General features: G+C 45.4%; 1 protein-coding gene across 1 annotated transcript in view; it reads left to right on the top strand.

Moving 5' to 3' along the window:
- Positions 1-879: 879 nt before the first annotated feature.
- slco3a1a (solute carrier organic anion transporter family member 3A1a) overlaps positions 880-17236 on the top strand; it is a 34670-nt gene continuing 18313 nt past the window's right edge. The window contains exons 1-2 of the mRNA XM_047596129.1: positions 880-1582; positions 7518-7974. Of these exons, the coding sequence (XP_047452085.1) occupies positions 1424-1582; positions 7518-7974 (616 nt within the window). The 5' untranslated portion in view covers positions 880-1423. The remainder of the gene's footprint in view (positions 1583-7517; positions 7975-17236) is intronic.

The following is a 17236-nucleotide window of genomic DNA, read 5'->3' as shown; positions in this document are numbered from 1 at the left end:
TTTTGGCCACTATGCCAAGATTGCACACCACCACCACTTTTTCAGGCCAAGGACCCCCGCAATGATGGCGAGATTAAGATTAAACGTGGCCTAGTGCTATTTATAAATATACAACACTATCAAAATTTTAAGTTATTGAAATACTACACAGGTTCAAATATTATTATTTTTGTAATTTCAAACATGTGCAACAGTAGGATGGTGACTGAAAGATAACGCCTCCATTTACTTTACGTCCACTTCCTTTACTAAAATATTCATGTTAATGTGTATTTAAAGATATATAAACAAAAAAATTTAATCAACCAAAGATTTTGCGCCCCCTCCTGCAGTACCACCCCGGACCTGTAGGGGTCTCAGATCCTCTCCATTTACTTTACCTCCACTTCCTTTACTAAAATATATTGGATTCATGTTAATGTGTATTTAAAGATATATATAAAAAAATATATAAAAAAATGTCTAATCAGCCAAATATTTTGCGACCGCCCTGCAGTACCACCCCGGACCTGTAGGGGTCTCAGATCCCCTGTTGTAGACTTAAGCTTAACTGTTGGGGTTTGCTCCACTTCTGTTGTTCGTAAAGTCCTGCATCTCTCTGGAAAAGACGGGCGGCCTTAAAAATATCTTTTATTCCGTAAAAGTCTAAATAATATACTAATTCATTTATCCGATTGCCTCGGATCTGTCTTTTATCAATCCTTATTCGCAGCCCCTATGTGGGTGGAGTTACTATTTGGCACCGTAAACACAAAAAAATTGAAAACTTTACGTGAAACACCATAGAAATACATACTGTTGGACCTACTACAGTGATTCTGTTTTTTTCAAAGTCAGAGGCAAGTTCAGAGTCAGAGTTGTGATGCTGCTACACAGCGCCTCTAGGGCCGTGCATGTGCTTACAGAGGAGGAGAGTAGTAGAGAGAGGTGGGAGCGCAGAGACACACGGAGCAGTCGCTGTGCGTGGAGGACTATGACAGACCGGAGTGGCCGGAGTTAGGAGGAGGAAAAAAAAGAAGCCGCCGAGCGGGAGCTTCACCTGTCACGAAAAACCCACGAAGACGCCACCGCGGCGCAAGCATGCGATTCGGCAGAAATGTGCGCGCCCGTGCTTCACTTGTGCCTTCGCTAACACCTACGGGGAGTTCACATGTTCCTGCGCGTCGTCGGGGAGGCAATGTTTAGGCGCAGACGAGCGACGGAGCCCCGCGGAGTTTGGATGTGCGTTTCGTAACGTTGGCCTGTCAGATGAAAGAGAACTGTTGTTCGGCTCAGGAGAAACAGCGGCGAGCAGCGCCGGAGCGAATGTAGCCTTCTGGGGGAAGTCGAAACACTGTACCTGCCGGCGGCGTCTTCCTGCGCTCGTCCCTCCTGCCAGCGTTCAGTCTCTCGCGAGTGCTGTGTGGGTAAACGTAGCAGTAGGATGCAGGTGAAGAAGCACCGCGACTCGGACCGGAGCGGAGGGGACATGCTGGAGGGGGACGGCCTCCGCAAGAGCCCCTCGTGCTTCTCAAATATCAAGATATTCTTGATATCAGAATGCGCTCTCATGTTGGCACAGGGCACCGTCGGAGCATACCTGGTGAGTGCAACACAAGCCCCCTCGCTGTTACTGTGGACTGGGACCCCGCTGCTGCGGGTCGTGTGTTAAGTGGGTTTGTGTTTGGGGGTCTCTGCTGCTCTGCACGAGTTAGATTAAAAAACATGCAGCAGAGTAATGACAGGACAGAGAAACCTGGCTCCTGCTCAGTGAAGTACAGCCTGCAGGACAGATTCCACGCTGCTGTTCATTGTTGTTTTTTTTATTGTCAGAAAATTGCCGGCTGCTTGTTTGTCATTATGTCTAATTTATCTATAATGCAACACAACTAACTGCAGGGGGACATTTTATCCAACCAAGCAGCAGTTGCCTAAGGCGTGGGTTTAAAGCTCTGCTTCCTATGAATAATAATAACATTCCTAACGTGTTCAGAAAGGCAGTAATTAGCTGATTTGACCCAAAATGTCATCGAAATGTCATTTTCGGTTTTACTCCCTCTTTCACTTTTACAACAAGAGATCAGACTACTATCACAAAAAGAGGTATTTAAATGCCTCAAACTATTAAAACTTTAGAAAGTAATTTTTCTTTATTAGTGTCACAGAAACATTTGAAACCACATGGGAACTCCCAATATAGAATTTGTGAACCAAAGCCCCCTGAAGTGCACCAAAATGTTCCTCAAAGCATCCCGGAGGAGCTCGGCAGCCTCAGGCCAGCGCTGAGAACGTTTAGTTTCGACATTAGCCATGTTTATTCTCCAAGAATCTCACTGATTTCCTCAGCCCGCTCCCAATTAATAGACTAAACCCTAGATGCCGTGGCCATATTTGGAGTGGAACATCTTATCTTTCTTGTTGGTGGACCTGCTGAGTATCAGGCATCCTGCGGTTCAGAACAGCGAAGGAGCACAGTGGTGCCACTCTGAGTCATTCATGATAAAAAAAAAAAAAGGAAAAAAAAGAGGATGTTCACCTCCACTGGTTCTGATAAAACGGGAATTGCAGTTGCCTTTTATGGCACGTTCGTTTTGAACACCTGTCCGTTCAGCGAGCGTGCCATAAACCCGCAGACTGAGGCGAGGTTTGGAATCATTTACTTAGATAAACATGCGTGGCTTCTTCGTCCTGCTCCTGTCCGTGAGTCCAGCGGGGATGATTTACATGGACTTTATCCGCAGGGAGAGGACATTAGGAACTTGGCTCAGAGAGAGCCTGATGAACTGGTGACGACCTGCATGAGCTACAGTGGTATCTCTAATTGGATGAAAGTACTTAAGAGTGTTTACTGCCAGCGAAGCGGCAAAACTCAGCTATCATGGCCCTCTTTCTTTCCGTGAGCTGCTTACTGGACAAGACATTCAGCAACATGCGGCGTGTCCTGATTTAGCGGCTCGACGGCAGAACAGTGAAACCAGAATCACAGATGCACATCAGAGTTAGCAGATCTTTCAGAAATCACTTGGGTGATTTAAGTGTAAGTGAAACCAGCCATTATGATGATTATGATAATGCGTTGGGATGTCAATTTGAATACAGAGTTAATATTCCAATAACACAATTCAAATAGGTAATAAAAATAAGACTCAAGAGAAGTAGAAAAACGTACATGAGTGGATGCAACCGGATTAATGGAAGCATTTCCCCACACTGTGGTAATCGATTAATCGACTGCCATTTGTTTTTGTTGTTTTTTATTAATGGATTTATGGACCAGTCATTTCAACTCTAATGGACATAAATCTTTCATCATTGTCAGGGAACGTTACAGAAGCCAGGAGATCACTAATGCCCTGACCAAGTTTCATGGCTTGGCAGCATAATATGTGAACAGCCTATGTGAATATTTGTAGATTTGCTGAAGCTGTCTTAGTTTACCACATTAAAAACTATACTTGCGCGTATTTTGTCGTTTCTGTTTCTACGAAACGAGGCAGCGGTGCTGCTCCTGGCCGCCACCTTTCTGCCGTTCGTTCGAGCCGATTTTAATTTGCAGCTCTGGATGATATATATGTTAATCCCAGGGAAGCTCGAGTGTGCAGCACACGAGGACCTAAGATGGGTTAGTTATCGTAAAGGCCGCTCTGACAACAACCAAATCCGTCACTTCGGAGCTTGAGCTACAAAGTGCAGCCAACACCTGAAGTGTGTTTCTCGTAGCTCCTCAGACCAGTACAAACTGAGGCGTCTGTCGGAAGGAGGAAGAAACCCGAACTCTTACCTGAGTGTTCAACTTCTGTAGCTTTAATTTGAATATACGTTTTAGGTGAGATAGTATTTATTAAACATCACTGTTAGATCATTTTCTTGCTGCGTTGTCAAATGATAAATCAAAACAATGAGAAATGCTCTCTTCTTGATTTCGTGTGTTTCTCACCTGACATCCGGTCATCACCACCAAGGAAGTTGTAAATGTTTATGACAGACTGTGAGAAATGTCTTGAATTATGTAAACCGTGGGATCTGTGAGCTAAGTGATCTGTTTTTGCAAAATCTACGTTGCTAAAAATTTAAGAGACAGCAAGAAATTAATGTTCCGATAAAAGCCATGAGCTCAGAAATGTTGTAAAAAGTCATGAAAAGGTTACATACACGTGGCTTAAGACTGTGCATGTAGCATCTTAAGACACAAATAACTAACGCAACTGTTAAAAAAAGCATTTTTTTAGTGCAGTAGCAGTAACTTTAGCTAACCTTTGGCCAACTTTCAGTAAGTTACACCTCATAAAACACGGTGGAAATTATTCTAAATAGCCCCAGCCCCACTTATAAACAGCAGCCACACATAGCACCTTCTCAGCACATTCAGTACTGAATCTTAATGTGCTGAAGTAAAGGTCCGATGTGAGGAGGGTTTTTTTTATTTTTATTTTATTTGTCAGTATGTCCTGACAAAACTCTGTGGAAGTTGGGACTCCGTGTCCTCAGACAAGACCGTCTCCTCTTGTTAAGTTATGGGATGTCACACAGCGCGATGAGGTTTGTTTTGTTGCCGTGCAACAGGTTGAGCTTTTCCACAGCCTGAGTTGGGACCTCTAACCAGTGTGTTTTCCACTCAGTTTTTCCTATATAATTACGCCGGTTTTAATCCTCCTGGAAGGCGGCCTGTTTAAGTCAGGGTGGAGTAGCGCAAACATGTTCGACCTGCGGACGAGACTCGTGCGCAGTGTTTTCTTTCCGCTGCAGAAGCTGCCAGTCACATACGCTCAGGCTTTCTGTGGCAGCAATGGATCTGATTGGATAATTGCCTCATTCCCCCCGCTGCTGTGTTGACGCCCGTGTGCGGCTCAAGCCGTAGTGTCAACAGGTTGCTGGAGCTTGGCATGATCTCTTAAGAGCCGGATGAGACAATGTTGGGATCAAATCCCAGCTGGGCGGAGCCGGCCGGGCGTATATTTGGCGCATGGTGTGATCGCATTTGTGAGAAAAAGCCGCCCGTGGAGCAGAAGCGTCATGACTCATTCAGAAGTTTTCCATCCGCCGAACTTCGGGGATGTGCGGCGATGGAGTCGATGCAGTGGAGAGCAGCTGCGAGACTGACCCGCTGTCACTCGTCAACGTTAAACTCACATGACACTCAAATAGACTCTCGGATGTATAAATATTATATTTCTTTTGTTGACAGTGACGGTATACTCAGCAGCTGTGCATTAGGTCTTGTCTATATGAGGACAGAGTTTAGATAATTCAGTAGAAGGGTTACGTTTCTGTCACAGTCTAAGAATAAAGTAAAATCGTTATGTTGATGGGAGTTGCGTGCGACAGAGGAAGAAAAATAATACCATCATGTAATTTATGATAATAATATAATAACACTGTGGGGCTCAGTACATTATATACGACATTATATTCTAACTGTAGTGAATTACTGTCAACTAAATCCATTTTGCTGTTAATTTTTATATGTTTATTTCTTCTTTAACCTGTCCTGCGATACAATTTGTTGAAGAGTTTTATTATTAACCTTAATGAAAAATACACAGCACAGGACAAAACAGACGCGTTGAGCAGTGAGGATGATTTTGCGGTTCTCTCACTTCCTCAAATTCAAAAGAAAGAAGAAGTGAGAGGACGTGACAAAGGAAGTTTCTTCTCCTGTTAAAGGAGAGGCGGTCATTCATAGGTCTTTTTCAGGATGTCACCCGTCCGTGTTCAGACGCCGCTAGTCGTCGCGAGACCACACGTCTACGCACGTGTACTAACGGATGTCAAAAGTCAAAACACTACAGGAAAGGAAGGGTGGCTGTCGCCTCACGTCGCTTTAGTCTGGACCAGAGAGTCGCACTTGAGCGCCACCGGCAGACACCTGCGTTCGGCGCCAGCATTTGCATGAAAGAAAATGAGCTGGGAGTCAGTGAAGCCAGGGAGAACGAGAACGAGAAACAGAGCTGGCTTACGTAGTCTGCAGCCCAGTCATTCTAGGTGATCGTGTTGTTAGGAAAATATTTGTGTGATTGAATACTCAGATTAGATGAAAATCCTTCTGTTTGCGCCCTGTGGGCTTTGTCGTTTTGTTTACTTTTTTCTCCCCGTGCACTGGTTCTCTAAGCTGAATCGCTGATCGACTCTTTCTGCCGATTTAACATGTCGCATCAGCTGAAATGTGAGTAACATGGGGTCCGCCAATGGAAAATCTACAGCTTGGTGCTTCCCAGCCCTTAACGTCGGACCAACGTGATTGACATGTCGTCAGTCAGGTCGTGTTTGTTTTAAACTTTTGGTTTTCAACCGCTTTAAACGATGCATGTAGGCTGTATTTGTAAATTTGAAAATGAAAGAGCCGGTTGCACATTTGACCTGAAATCACAAGTCTCTCAGCTCCGCAAAGGTCAATCTAAATCAGCTGTTTTATATTAAATTACCATAATTGGGCAATAAATGAGAGAAAAAAATAAATAAATAAATGCTCCCGGCTGCACAGAACCTCACGTTGGCTGGTGCTGCAATAAAAACCCTCAGTTGAGAGAAGGATGTTTGTGTTGGTGGGATCCCTCTCTTTTTTTAGAGCTCAGTCAAAACCTTTGAACACAGACCAGTTGGGAAACGGAAAATTGCAGTGCCCTTTCAAGGACAGTTTGTGCCAAATTTATAAATAGCATTTTTCACTGTTCAAATGCGACACAGTGGCTCACATCTGAGGGAGCCGAGGGACCGTTCCCACAAATCACAAGCAAACGTGCCCTGCGTGCTCCACTTTCCAGCAAGGCCATCGTGATTTAACAAAATCTCATCGTCTCCGTTTGTATATCCTGACAAAGAACGTGACTTTGCGGTGTTTCCGCATCACATCTGGCAAACCTCAAACTAACTTAGCGTTTACAAGCACTCTGCTGCGTTTTGCTTCAGTTAGAAGTTACTGGTAGGTTTCTGACTCCTTTGCGGATGACAGCTGGCGGAACATAGACGTTTGTTATGAGCCGTCGAGCCGCGGGAGCGAGCGTTGCCGCGCATCAGAGACGGGAGGACTGTGGGTAGGGAGGAGCCGCATGTGTGGAACATCTGAACAGCTAGTTATTCCAGTGGAAAAAGAGCGTGGCCGAGGATGATGATGATGATGAAAACACGCATGATCTGTCCAGAGGCTCGTCTGCAAGAATCAAATACACGACCCCTGTGCACCCACTAAAGTTATCTGAGGATCTTCCCTTTACATTAACACCTGGTATTTCTAGGTCTCTGTCTTATCTGTATAAGATCTCTATACAGCAATCAGCCATAACATTATGGCCGAATATTGTTTAGCTGTGACTCATCAGAGAATGGCCGTGGGCCTTCTGAGGGTGTCCTCACAACTGTCCTCATTACTATGGGGTGGGGGTGCCTGGTCTGGTCTAGGTGGGTGTATATATCTATACATCATAGGTGCACTGATCTTCCCTCTGTTGAGTTTTCCTGTGCATTTTGTTTGAAATCATCATGTATGTCATGTCTTTCACCCTGTTGATCCCGGCTTAACTCGTCTGTCCCGTCGATTTCAGGTGAGCGTGCTGACGACCCTGGAGCGGCGGTTCAACCTGCAGAGCGCCGACGTCGGAGTGATAGCCAGCAGCTTCGAGATAGGCAACCTGGCGCTGATCCTGTTCGTCAGCTACTTCGGGGCGAAAGCTCACCGCCCCCGGCTGATCGGCTGCGGGGGCATCGTCATGGCGCTCGGCGCCCTCCTCTCCGCCCTGCCGGAGTTTCTGACGAACCAGTACGAGATAGGGGAGATGTGGAGGACCGACGCGGGCCGGGACGTTTGCTCCAACACCACCGGCAGGGAGGCCCAACAGGCCGAGGACCTCGTGTGCGCCAACAGGGCCAACACCAACATGATGTACCTGCTGCTGATCGGGGCCCAGGTCCTGCTGGGGATCGGAGCGACGCCGGTGCAGCCCCTGGGAGTTTCTTATATCGACGATCACGTGAAGAAGAAAGACTCTTCCCTCTATATAGGTGAGCCAAAAACACGTCCGGAAGACACATGGGTTATGTAAGATGCAATTACAAGGATGTTTTGGTTGATGAAGTCACAGTTAAAGTGCAGGATACAGATGATTATTACACTGGAAATTAAAAACCTATTTGTGCCAAAACGCTTATTTCCCAAGGCAGCCAAAACTGGTCCAGCGGAAAATGGTGTTTGTTCGTCGCCATCAGGGGCAATGTTTGCGTAGCTCGAGTCAACACGGCGTACATGTGTGCTCTTCCGCTGCACGCTTTGTCTCTTTGTTCCGACGTCCATCGGGCCCTTTCACGTGCCCGCCAGGTGAGCAAGTCTTGGTCTTGCTTTTTTTTTAATCTCCATTTCCTGCGGTTTAAGAGCCAAAGAGGCCAGATGCGGGTGAAACGCGCCTGCTTTGCTCAGCCCGTCTCTTTAAGCCGAGATGCTGCTGATGTGGGGGTTTTCGGGGTGCGTTCGAAGTGCTTTCCGTGCAAAATTCTGCATCCACAGTGGCTGTTTATGCATTTGCTGGGATACGTATACTTTGGTTTACAGAAGGCTGCTTTAATACTTTGCCGAGCGTTGACTGAATGCGAATGAAATCCACCTGTCATAGCCTCAAACCTTCCTGATTTACATTTAGTTTAATAATAACTAAAATGGAAGTGTATCAGCAGTTTGGCAGTTTGGACAGGTGGCGTTATGGCATACGAGATACCTTTGTTTGACCTTTAGGCAAATCATTTATCAATCTTACCGGCTGCTGCTCAGCATGTGCCATAAAAAAATATTACTGGTATAAGTGATTCTTTTGACTTTCAGAGGCTAATGTTTCCACGTTTTTTTCTCTCACCTGTGAAGCCACAGCCACAAATCCACGTAATAGTATCTTTCCTTGTTTTGACCGTGCCTGTAATTTGTTGTCCAGACGGCCACATCGGCCTTTGATAGAGTGGAGGCGATGTGTCCGCATGGTGCGTGATGTTTGTTATCAGTGTGGCGCAGAGACAATGAGGGCCTGAATGTAGGATGAGTTCAGGCTGGCACACACCCTTCATGCTGTGTGGCAGCCTTTTGTCACCCAAATACAGATGTGACCCGCGAAAACAAAGGCAGCAGTGTGCTCTTGTAATCTCTCGGCCCCAAAGCTGATTTTCTTAATTGCCGCTCCTTTGTGTTTATTTGTCTCGAACACGAGCTGTTTTCGCAGAAAAGCACCCCGAGCTCCGTCTGAAACAATAAAGATCCCGACGAAGTACAACAAGCGGCTCTGACATTTTCGCACCGCTGTGTAGCAGCTTGTTAGCGGTTTACGGTGGGAGGTGGACTGTGGATGATTGAAGTTTGGCATAGCGTAAGGGAGAGGTGTGGGGGGGGGGTGACGGTGGTGGTGGTGGTTGGGGGGGAGGGAGGGGGGTGGATTTGGTTCTGTCCTCGTCTGATAAGCTGCAAGGAGAGTTGGAGGAAAAAACAAGCGGTGAGCAGCGGGGAACAATGTGGTATTGAGTCGTGCTCAGCTGATCGTCCTAATCCTTCTGCTTGCGGGCACGTCATGCGCCCTCAGCTGCATGAATGGTGCAGATTGTCTGAAATTCTGAGTGATTTCCCTTCATATACTGTAGCGCATTTTGATTATCCGTCAGTTTACGTCAGCATTAGCATTGCGTTAGCGTCGACACCAAGTTTTCTTGGGAACTATTTGTTGCGGCTGTCAAAAACGTATTTCCTGCAGGTTTATGAACAGGTTCTGTTGGATTTGTCTTTGCCTTCAGTTTCACATTTGAGTTTTCACGATAACATCATGAAGTCATTTGACACTTCGGGATTATCTCAAAAAAATATTTGTTTTTCGTTACCTCTGCGCCGTCTCTGGGGGTTGTTTCATTTCTGCCGAGAGGTTCAGGCAAGTTTCGACGGGGAATTTTCAATTGCTGTGAAGAAACCGTTAACACATACGTAAGAGAGGGAAACACCTTGAGAGCGCGAAAGCTGTGCGTCAACATGCGCCGCGCGTCAAGCCTGTCGCCACTCTTCCACACCTTCAGGTTTTGGAGCATGGTAGATTTCCTGTATTAATTAATTCCCTTCAGCTATTTCGACATATCACAGAGCTGCAAGTTCAGCTCGGGGTTAAAAACGTCACGGTTAACCATGATTGATGGTACGCGACGCCCGGCGTGAGCGGCGCGAAAAGCACAACTGTTGCCTTGCGCACATTTTTTCCCAGTGATGAGTTATTGTTAAAATTAGACGCTGAGATAAACAGATAGGTGAAAAGTGGACGGCTTAGGAGGAGGCCCCGTGCAGGCCTGTAACAGTGCGGCGGTGCAGGGAGAGCATAGCAGAGAGGCCTGGAGGAGAGCCATAATTACAGAGTGAGGCAGGAATGCCAACCAGCCAGCCATGAGGTGGGTCTGAGTGGGCCGGGACGCACACGCATACCACACAGGCCTGTGAAAAACAACTCCTCCAGAGGCTCCGACTGGCTGCTTTTACTGCTTTAATGCGAGTGTGCTGCAGCCGGCATGCCTTACTGCCGCTTTGCCGTAAAACACACGGGAGCAATGTCTCCTCTGACTCTTTGTATCGCTTTTTGTGTGGTTCAGACGTGTCCACCGTCTATTGTTTACAATTTTTGGAGCCTGTATTGTTAAATGTTCTTTTTTAAAGGAAGCACTTGAGTGGTCTCAAGAAACCAGCTCGAATCTCACTGCCAAACGTTCAAAGTCAAACATCAACACGTATATGTAAATTTTTTTTTTTTTTTTTGGACGATATTGTTTTGATTTCCAAGTCTAGACGTAGGCACTCATTGCTGGCCAACGGAAACAAATATGATTGGACAGATTGCGTCAACAGGATCTCCATTCCCACTGCTCTATGACCTTTCACTATCCACTGCTAATTCTGTCTCTTCCCACAGGACCCCCGCCTGCATAAATATACTGTCGAGGACACACATAGAAGAGTTTAGAGCCAACGTTGTGTTCTGTACTCCACAAACCTGTCACTCAACTTCCTCCCTAGGTTTGAGAAGCTTTTAGGCTTCCCAGAGTTTCCTCATTAAACTATAATGTAATGTATAGCGCCTGCAGTATAGCACATATATGAGTAGACTGAGCGTATGGCATCTAACCCTAACCCTTTAAACGTGGTTCATGCATAATAAATATGGCAAGTATTTGCACAGATTCAAATTTACAGTTTTTCAAACTGTAATAAAGCGGTGCCGACATTGTAACAAAGAGGTTTTAAGTCTGAACTGTGCTCAGTATCAGTTGTACTTGGAAAGTCGTGCGCACAAAATGCTAACATCAGCCTTAGGTCGTGAGAACACCGCTGCGAGGCCACTGAGGCTAACGCTTAGTAAGCTAATGACTGGATTACGTAGACAACTCAAAGGCCTAATGAGAGCACGAGGCCGTGGGAATAGCAGCGTTTCCCTCACACTTAAAATTGCAGTATATTAACTTGGCATCCGCTAACTCTGCTGCCACTTACAAGGTTGTAGATACCACAAGATGGCGCCGTTCATGTGAAGGTTTGTTGTGATAGCGACCCCATTTGACAGCAGCGTGTGTAATGGTTGTTTCGTTAGCTTTGGACAGAGCCAGGATTCATGTTCTGAGTTAAATGCTAAGCTTATTAAAGCAGCTGCCAAATGTAGCTTCATGTTTAGCATCTTTGCAACTAAATAAAAGTGTGTTTTGCTATTTCTGTTACTGTTACTGCTAAGTTATGTGCCATATGCTGACATTTGGGATAGTATGACTAATGACGACAACCACCCGTACTAACAACACTACAAGATAATATATATTAAGCTAAATGCTACGTCCGCTTGCTAACATGCTGATGTCCAAGCTATTGACCTAGCTATTTGCTATGCGGCTAGCTGTAGCACATTAAACGACTCATAACATACCTCTTACAGTCGTGCTGTTTAGCTACTAAATGCAGTGGTCCTCATTTTTAAGACCACTATTAAAAACACATTTCACATGGATTTTACAGGTTCAGTAACAGAAAGCGGTCAGCACAAAATATGAAAGAGCTAACGAGTGTGAAATGCCTCTGACTTGTATTGGTAAACACTGAGCGACTGCAGCAGGCATGTGCTCTAAGCCTCCCTCTCTGTCTCTGTCTCTGTCTCTGTCTCTCTTCTGCCGAGGCAAACTACCAAACTAGGAGCTACGCAAAACCATGATGGTCTGTTTTTATTTGCATGCCGGATGGAAACAGGCCTCCGTCGGGAGAGTCCAAAAAAACTCCTGTTTTTTTTTTTTTTTTGCTGTTTTCCACAGTTGCCGTATCTTTTGTCAAACTGGCACGTCCGGCTTATTTTCTTGTGCTATATTTCGTCATTTCATGTTCGTTTGAGCTCTGCGGGAGTAATTTTAGCCGGGGTATTGTCAGGGAAACGGAACGCAATAGTTGCAGTGACAAAGGTCTCGGAGGGATCCTCGAGAGACTTGTCAACATTCCTGCTAAAACGCTGCGACTCCAAACAGTTGCTGCAGCAGGGCGTTTATATAAGCTACTTAAACTCAGCGCATGTTAATGTCATCTTGAAGGATTAGATTCTAAATGGGTTTTTCCGTCCCTGCCATAAGCTGCATGCTGCGTTTGCCTAGCAACACCAGTTTGGTTTATCTCAAGATGATAAATGGCGTTGCAGCAAACCTTCAACCCCGGCGCTGCTCCTCTGCACCGCTGTAATGAACTGTGTGGGCCTGTGTGGCAGGATGCAACTGTCTGCTGTGCTATGAGCTGAGTGACCCAGAGCTTTCTGCACTGAGCTGGAGGCCTGTACGCGAGGACCACCCCCCTGCTCAGTTACTGTCAGTCTGGTCCCAGGGGGGAGAGGGGGCAGTGAACAGGAGATTATCTTGTATCTAACCAGTCAACAACATGTTGTCTCGGAGCTAATCACTAATTATCCCCAAACACTCTTGAGTATCACATCATGTAAAATAGAAGAAGAAAGCTGACATACTGCTGAGCAGAGGGAGACTGCAGACTTCACAGAGCTCCCCTTTTGGTTAATTGGAAGTCGCCGTGATTGATTAGGAACTTGCCCCAAGTGAAAGGTTCATTAAATTTGAGCAGAAGGAGTTAATTGATGCAGGTCTGCTGTTCTTCCTCGTGTCTAATGAGGTCGTCTCTCAGTCCCGAGCAGTGATGAGGCATAACATACCGAGCGAATTTGTCCACTGTTAATAATGTGAGATTTATCGGGAGCAGCATCAGATGATGAGGGCTGATTAAAGTTTATGTGCAGATCTGGTTAAATTAACATCAGATCGGAGCTAACTCGGTGCAAGGTTAATTTTCCCGGTTCCTGCTGTTCAGTCAGGCCGCGGAGCGTAGCCTCAGACGGACCTCTCTCATGTGAATCGCCTCCCTCTGTCAGTCTGCTGTTTTTGTGGGATGGTTTTTGCAGCGGGGCCGTAATTGTGCCATCGCATGTGTCGCTACAGTCTGTCCGGTCATCTCTGTTGTCTGTCTGGCCGCTCAGGTCATATATAAACAACTAGAGTATCACGCAAATCCCTGTGTGCTTTTGGTTTTGACAAGCAGTGGCAGAAAAACACACAGGAGCAACACTGATCTGTTAAGATAGAAACCGGTTTTTGGGTAGATTTGCCTTTTCATCTTGTTGCTGCAGTGTAGAAATTATTCAGTGTCGCAGAGGCATTTTTTGTGACATTTTAGTTGTTTGTGGTTACTGCTGTTACAATGAATCATTGTGAAAAACAGGAACAAAGATTAACAATTATCATTCAGTTTAATGAGTAGTCGGTGAGTAGAAATGTGCCGTTTCGTCATATTTATCAGTTAAGCAACTTCACTTCACGATCAGCTCAAATGCTGATGTTTTTAGGTTCAACTTCTGCTTACGTACAGACATCAGACATATACAGTATTATTTGTATTCACCACACGGCCGTGCCATGCCGTACCTCGCGCCCTTTACAGCGCAGTGGGCGAAATAAAAGACACAACGATGCGGTGACTCAGCTGCATTGACTCGGCGGGGGGTACCTGAGTGATGATTCCAATAATTTACGTTGAGGTGGCATCGCTCACGGCTGCCTGTTGCGTCATTAGGAGTCGTTAATCACGCCGCCTCGAGTGAGCTCGCAGTGCAAGTGCGGAGAGTTTGACCCTTTTAGGATTGTTTTTACTGTTCCGCAGATGATGGACAACTTTTCTGGTCTGGTGAATCTTTGATCTGCCGGTTGGAGCATCAGGGGATTGAGGGGAAAAAATGGGAGTTTGGTCAGTAAATAGGGCAGCGCTCTGTCGAAACGGGTGACAGATATGAAACCTCAGGCCGTATCATCAGAGCTTTCTGAACCGTATGCTGCAGCTTCTGGCTATTGACAAGAACACGTTTGATTTTTTTTGTTTGTTTTGTTGTTTTGTTTTTCTGTGCCGGGTTACCATCTGCATCCTCAGAGAATTAGCTCAGTAGCCTGAAAGGTGTTCCGTGTAGCATCCTGCCTGATCACACCTATTGATTTGGCCCGAAAATGCCCGTTTCACCTTTTCATCTCATCGTCACGGCTCCCTGCAGAGTCTGCGGAGCTCACGATGCCGAGCCAGTCTTCTTGACGCAATCTGGGTCAGGCTGTGTCACTGCTGATTAAAAAGGGGATTTTTTTTGTCATCCACTGAGGGGAGGAGCTCAGGGATAAGAGGTGGGAGGAGACGTATCATAAACACAGCAGCAGAAGCACGCTGTTGCCACAGAAACGGTTGATAGGCTTTTTTTTTCTGTTTGTTTTTTTTTGTTGTTGTTTTTTTCACAATGGGATTGAGATGCTCAGTTGTCTCTCTGCTCCTGCTGTGGAGGATACAGCTTCTGGTTTAAACTACAAAGAGTGTTTACAAATCAAAGACGTGGAGACGCTTCTGATGGACAGCTCCCACCTTGGACGTAGCATACACTTAACTGCTCTTTTTTTTTTTTTTTTTAAAGTCTATGGTAAATCCTGACCTTGGTCAAGGACTTCACTTAGTAAATACAGTTTCTCACTGGACTCGTGGCTTTGCCGCAAATCCCAAGCCTCATTGACTGAGTGGTGTGTAAGTGGTTACCGCGTGGGCTCCAAGCATCACTCAGATGCTTTGTCAGCACTTAATCCCCCGTATCAGTGATGGCAGAGAGTGAAGGATAACGGCGCCTAATTAAATGGACTCTGATCAATAGGTGGAAACTAATTATAAATAAAGTTTGATTCAGTAAAACGTATTCACTGTTTCTCCCCGGTCCCCACACATTGTGCTCCATTTGGTAAGTGTTGGGTCAGACGTTTTCCCCGCCACTCTGCAGCTTTATTTACATTGACAGGTGATAAATCAAAATTTTATTAATAGTGCGGGTTTGTAGTGCTGTGTAGGAAGTAAAAAAATAAATAAAAAAGTCAAAATTATCCACTGACTTTCGCTGTGATTCTCTGGTCACGTCTGGTTATCGTATTCTGCGCTCCATAATTAAAAATGCATTATTTTCAGTTAAAATGAATTTAAATTAAATGCCAAAGAGTCACTGGTCTTTTCATGTATCATTTAATTTAATTTATTTATTTTTATTTTTTTATTTAGAGGAGAATGTGATTAGCTTAAGCAGAGGTTTAAATGTTAAATTAAATATTCCAGAAAATTAGCAACAGACTAATGGAAGAAATGTGACTTCTTGGAGTTCAGGAGTTTAATGCAGGTCAGTGAACAGATGGGCTCTAGTCGGCGTTCGTGTTGAAAAGTCTCACAAGGTTTTATGGTCTGCAGAGCACGGCACACAGGGTCGATGTTTGGCTGATTTCTGGCGTCGGGCCATTGGTGAGCATCTGTGGCTTTTCTGGTGGTGCCTCACAGTGTTGCCTGTGGTTGGGCGACTGTTTTTCTGCTGATTCATAGTGTTACATCAGCGACTCTCTGGTCAGCTCAGGGAACCAGTGCACAAGAAGGAAATCGGAAATGACAAAAGTAAACAAAAACTTTTAAAGGCACACGTTCAGATACACATAGGCCGATCAGCCACAACATTAAAACCACTGACAGGAGGAATAAATAACGTTGAGCATCATGTGACAGTTCAGTGATCTGCTGGGAAACCTTTGGACCTGGCATTCATGTGGATGTTACTTAGACATGTAACACCCACATGGACCAGAGCAAACACCCCCGCCCTATAGCAATGACACTGCATGGCAGCAGGATGCAGCCTGACACAGACACACACACAAGCTTTCGGAACAACTAAAAAAAACATGAAAAACAGAACTTGTGTTGTTGTTGTGGGATGCACCCCACTAACAACACAGTGTTGTAAGGCAGGTGGTCATAATGTAATGCCTGGTCGGTGTATATTTTCAGTTGATTTACTGCAGACTGAAGTGTGTGCTGTGAGGTGCCACAGTTAGTTTGTTGCTCTTTCTTGCTTCCCAGCCTTACTAGTAGCTCCTCTGGTTTCCAGGAAGAGTTGTTTGCTTTCACGCAGGTGCAGAACATGTGTGCTAGCTGGGCGTCGGCTGGAGGCTGTGGCATGTGTTCAAGTGCAAGGTTTTGGTCTAGACACATGCGCCATGAGGTGATCTGACAGTCAGCCTCCATTGCCAGTAGATCTCTGATGTCATTTTGGTGCGTCCCTACCTCAAACTGTCCAACTGTGACAGTATAAGATGTACAACAAGTTCTCATCTCATCTTCTACTACGGCTTGTCCTCACTAGGATTGCGGGGGTTTCTGGAGTCTATCCCAACTGTCATCGTGTGAGAAGTGGGGTACACCCTGGACAGATCGCCAGTTTATCGCAGGGCTAACGCACTCTAGGGTCAATTCAGGGTCACCAGTTAGCCTAAAATCTTTGGAGGCGGAAACTGGAGTACCCGGAGAAAACTCACAACCCGGACCTTCCCGCTGGGAGGCATCAGTGCTGACCAACATCAAGTTCTGCGAGAAAACAAAATGAATAAAAAATGAAGCACAAGCAGCAGGACTTCACTTTTTCCCTCACTCATAACTTTCACATTCACTTCTTAACGTGCTGATTTGTCTTGAGTTTTCACTTCTAGTTGTTGTGGATTTTTCTCATGTTAACACTTTAGTTGGGAACAAATTGTTTCCCTAAACAAACGAAACAAAATGCACAATAACAAAAAAGGATTAGCTCACATCTCCAATGAATCTTCAAGGTCCATTATTGACAAATTAGTTAAAGCACCAACATATATAATTATAGTCCATTCATTCATTCATTCATGTCAG

The sequence above is a fragment of the Mugil cephalus genome, chromosome 10 (genome assembly GCF_022458985.1).
Source record: "Mugil cephalus isolate CIBA_MC_2020 chromosome 10, CIBA_Mcephalus_1.1, whole genome shotgun sequence".
NCBI classification, from domain to species: Eukaryota; Metazoa; Chordata; class Actinopteri; order Mugiliformes; family Mugilidae; genus Mugil; species Mugil cephalus.
The sequence above is the reverse complement of the archived record's forward strand: the minus strand, read 5'-3'. Positions and strand labels throughout refer to the sequence as shown.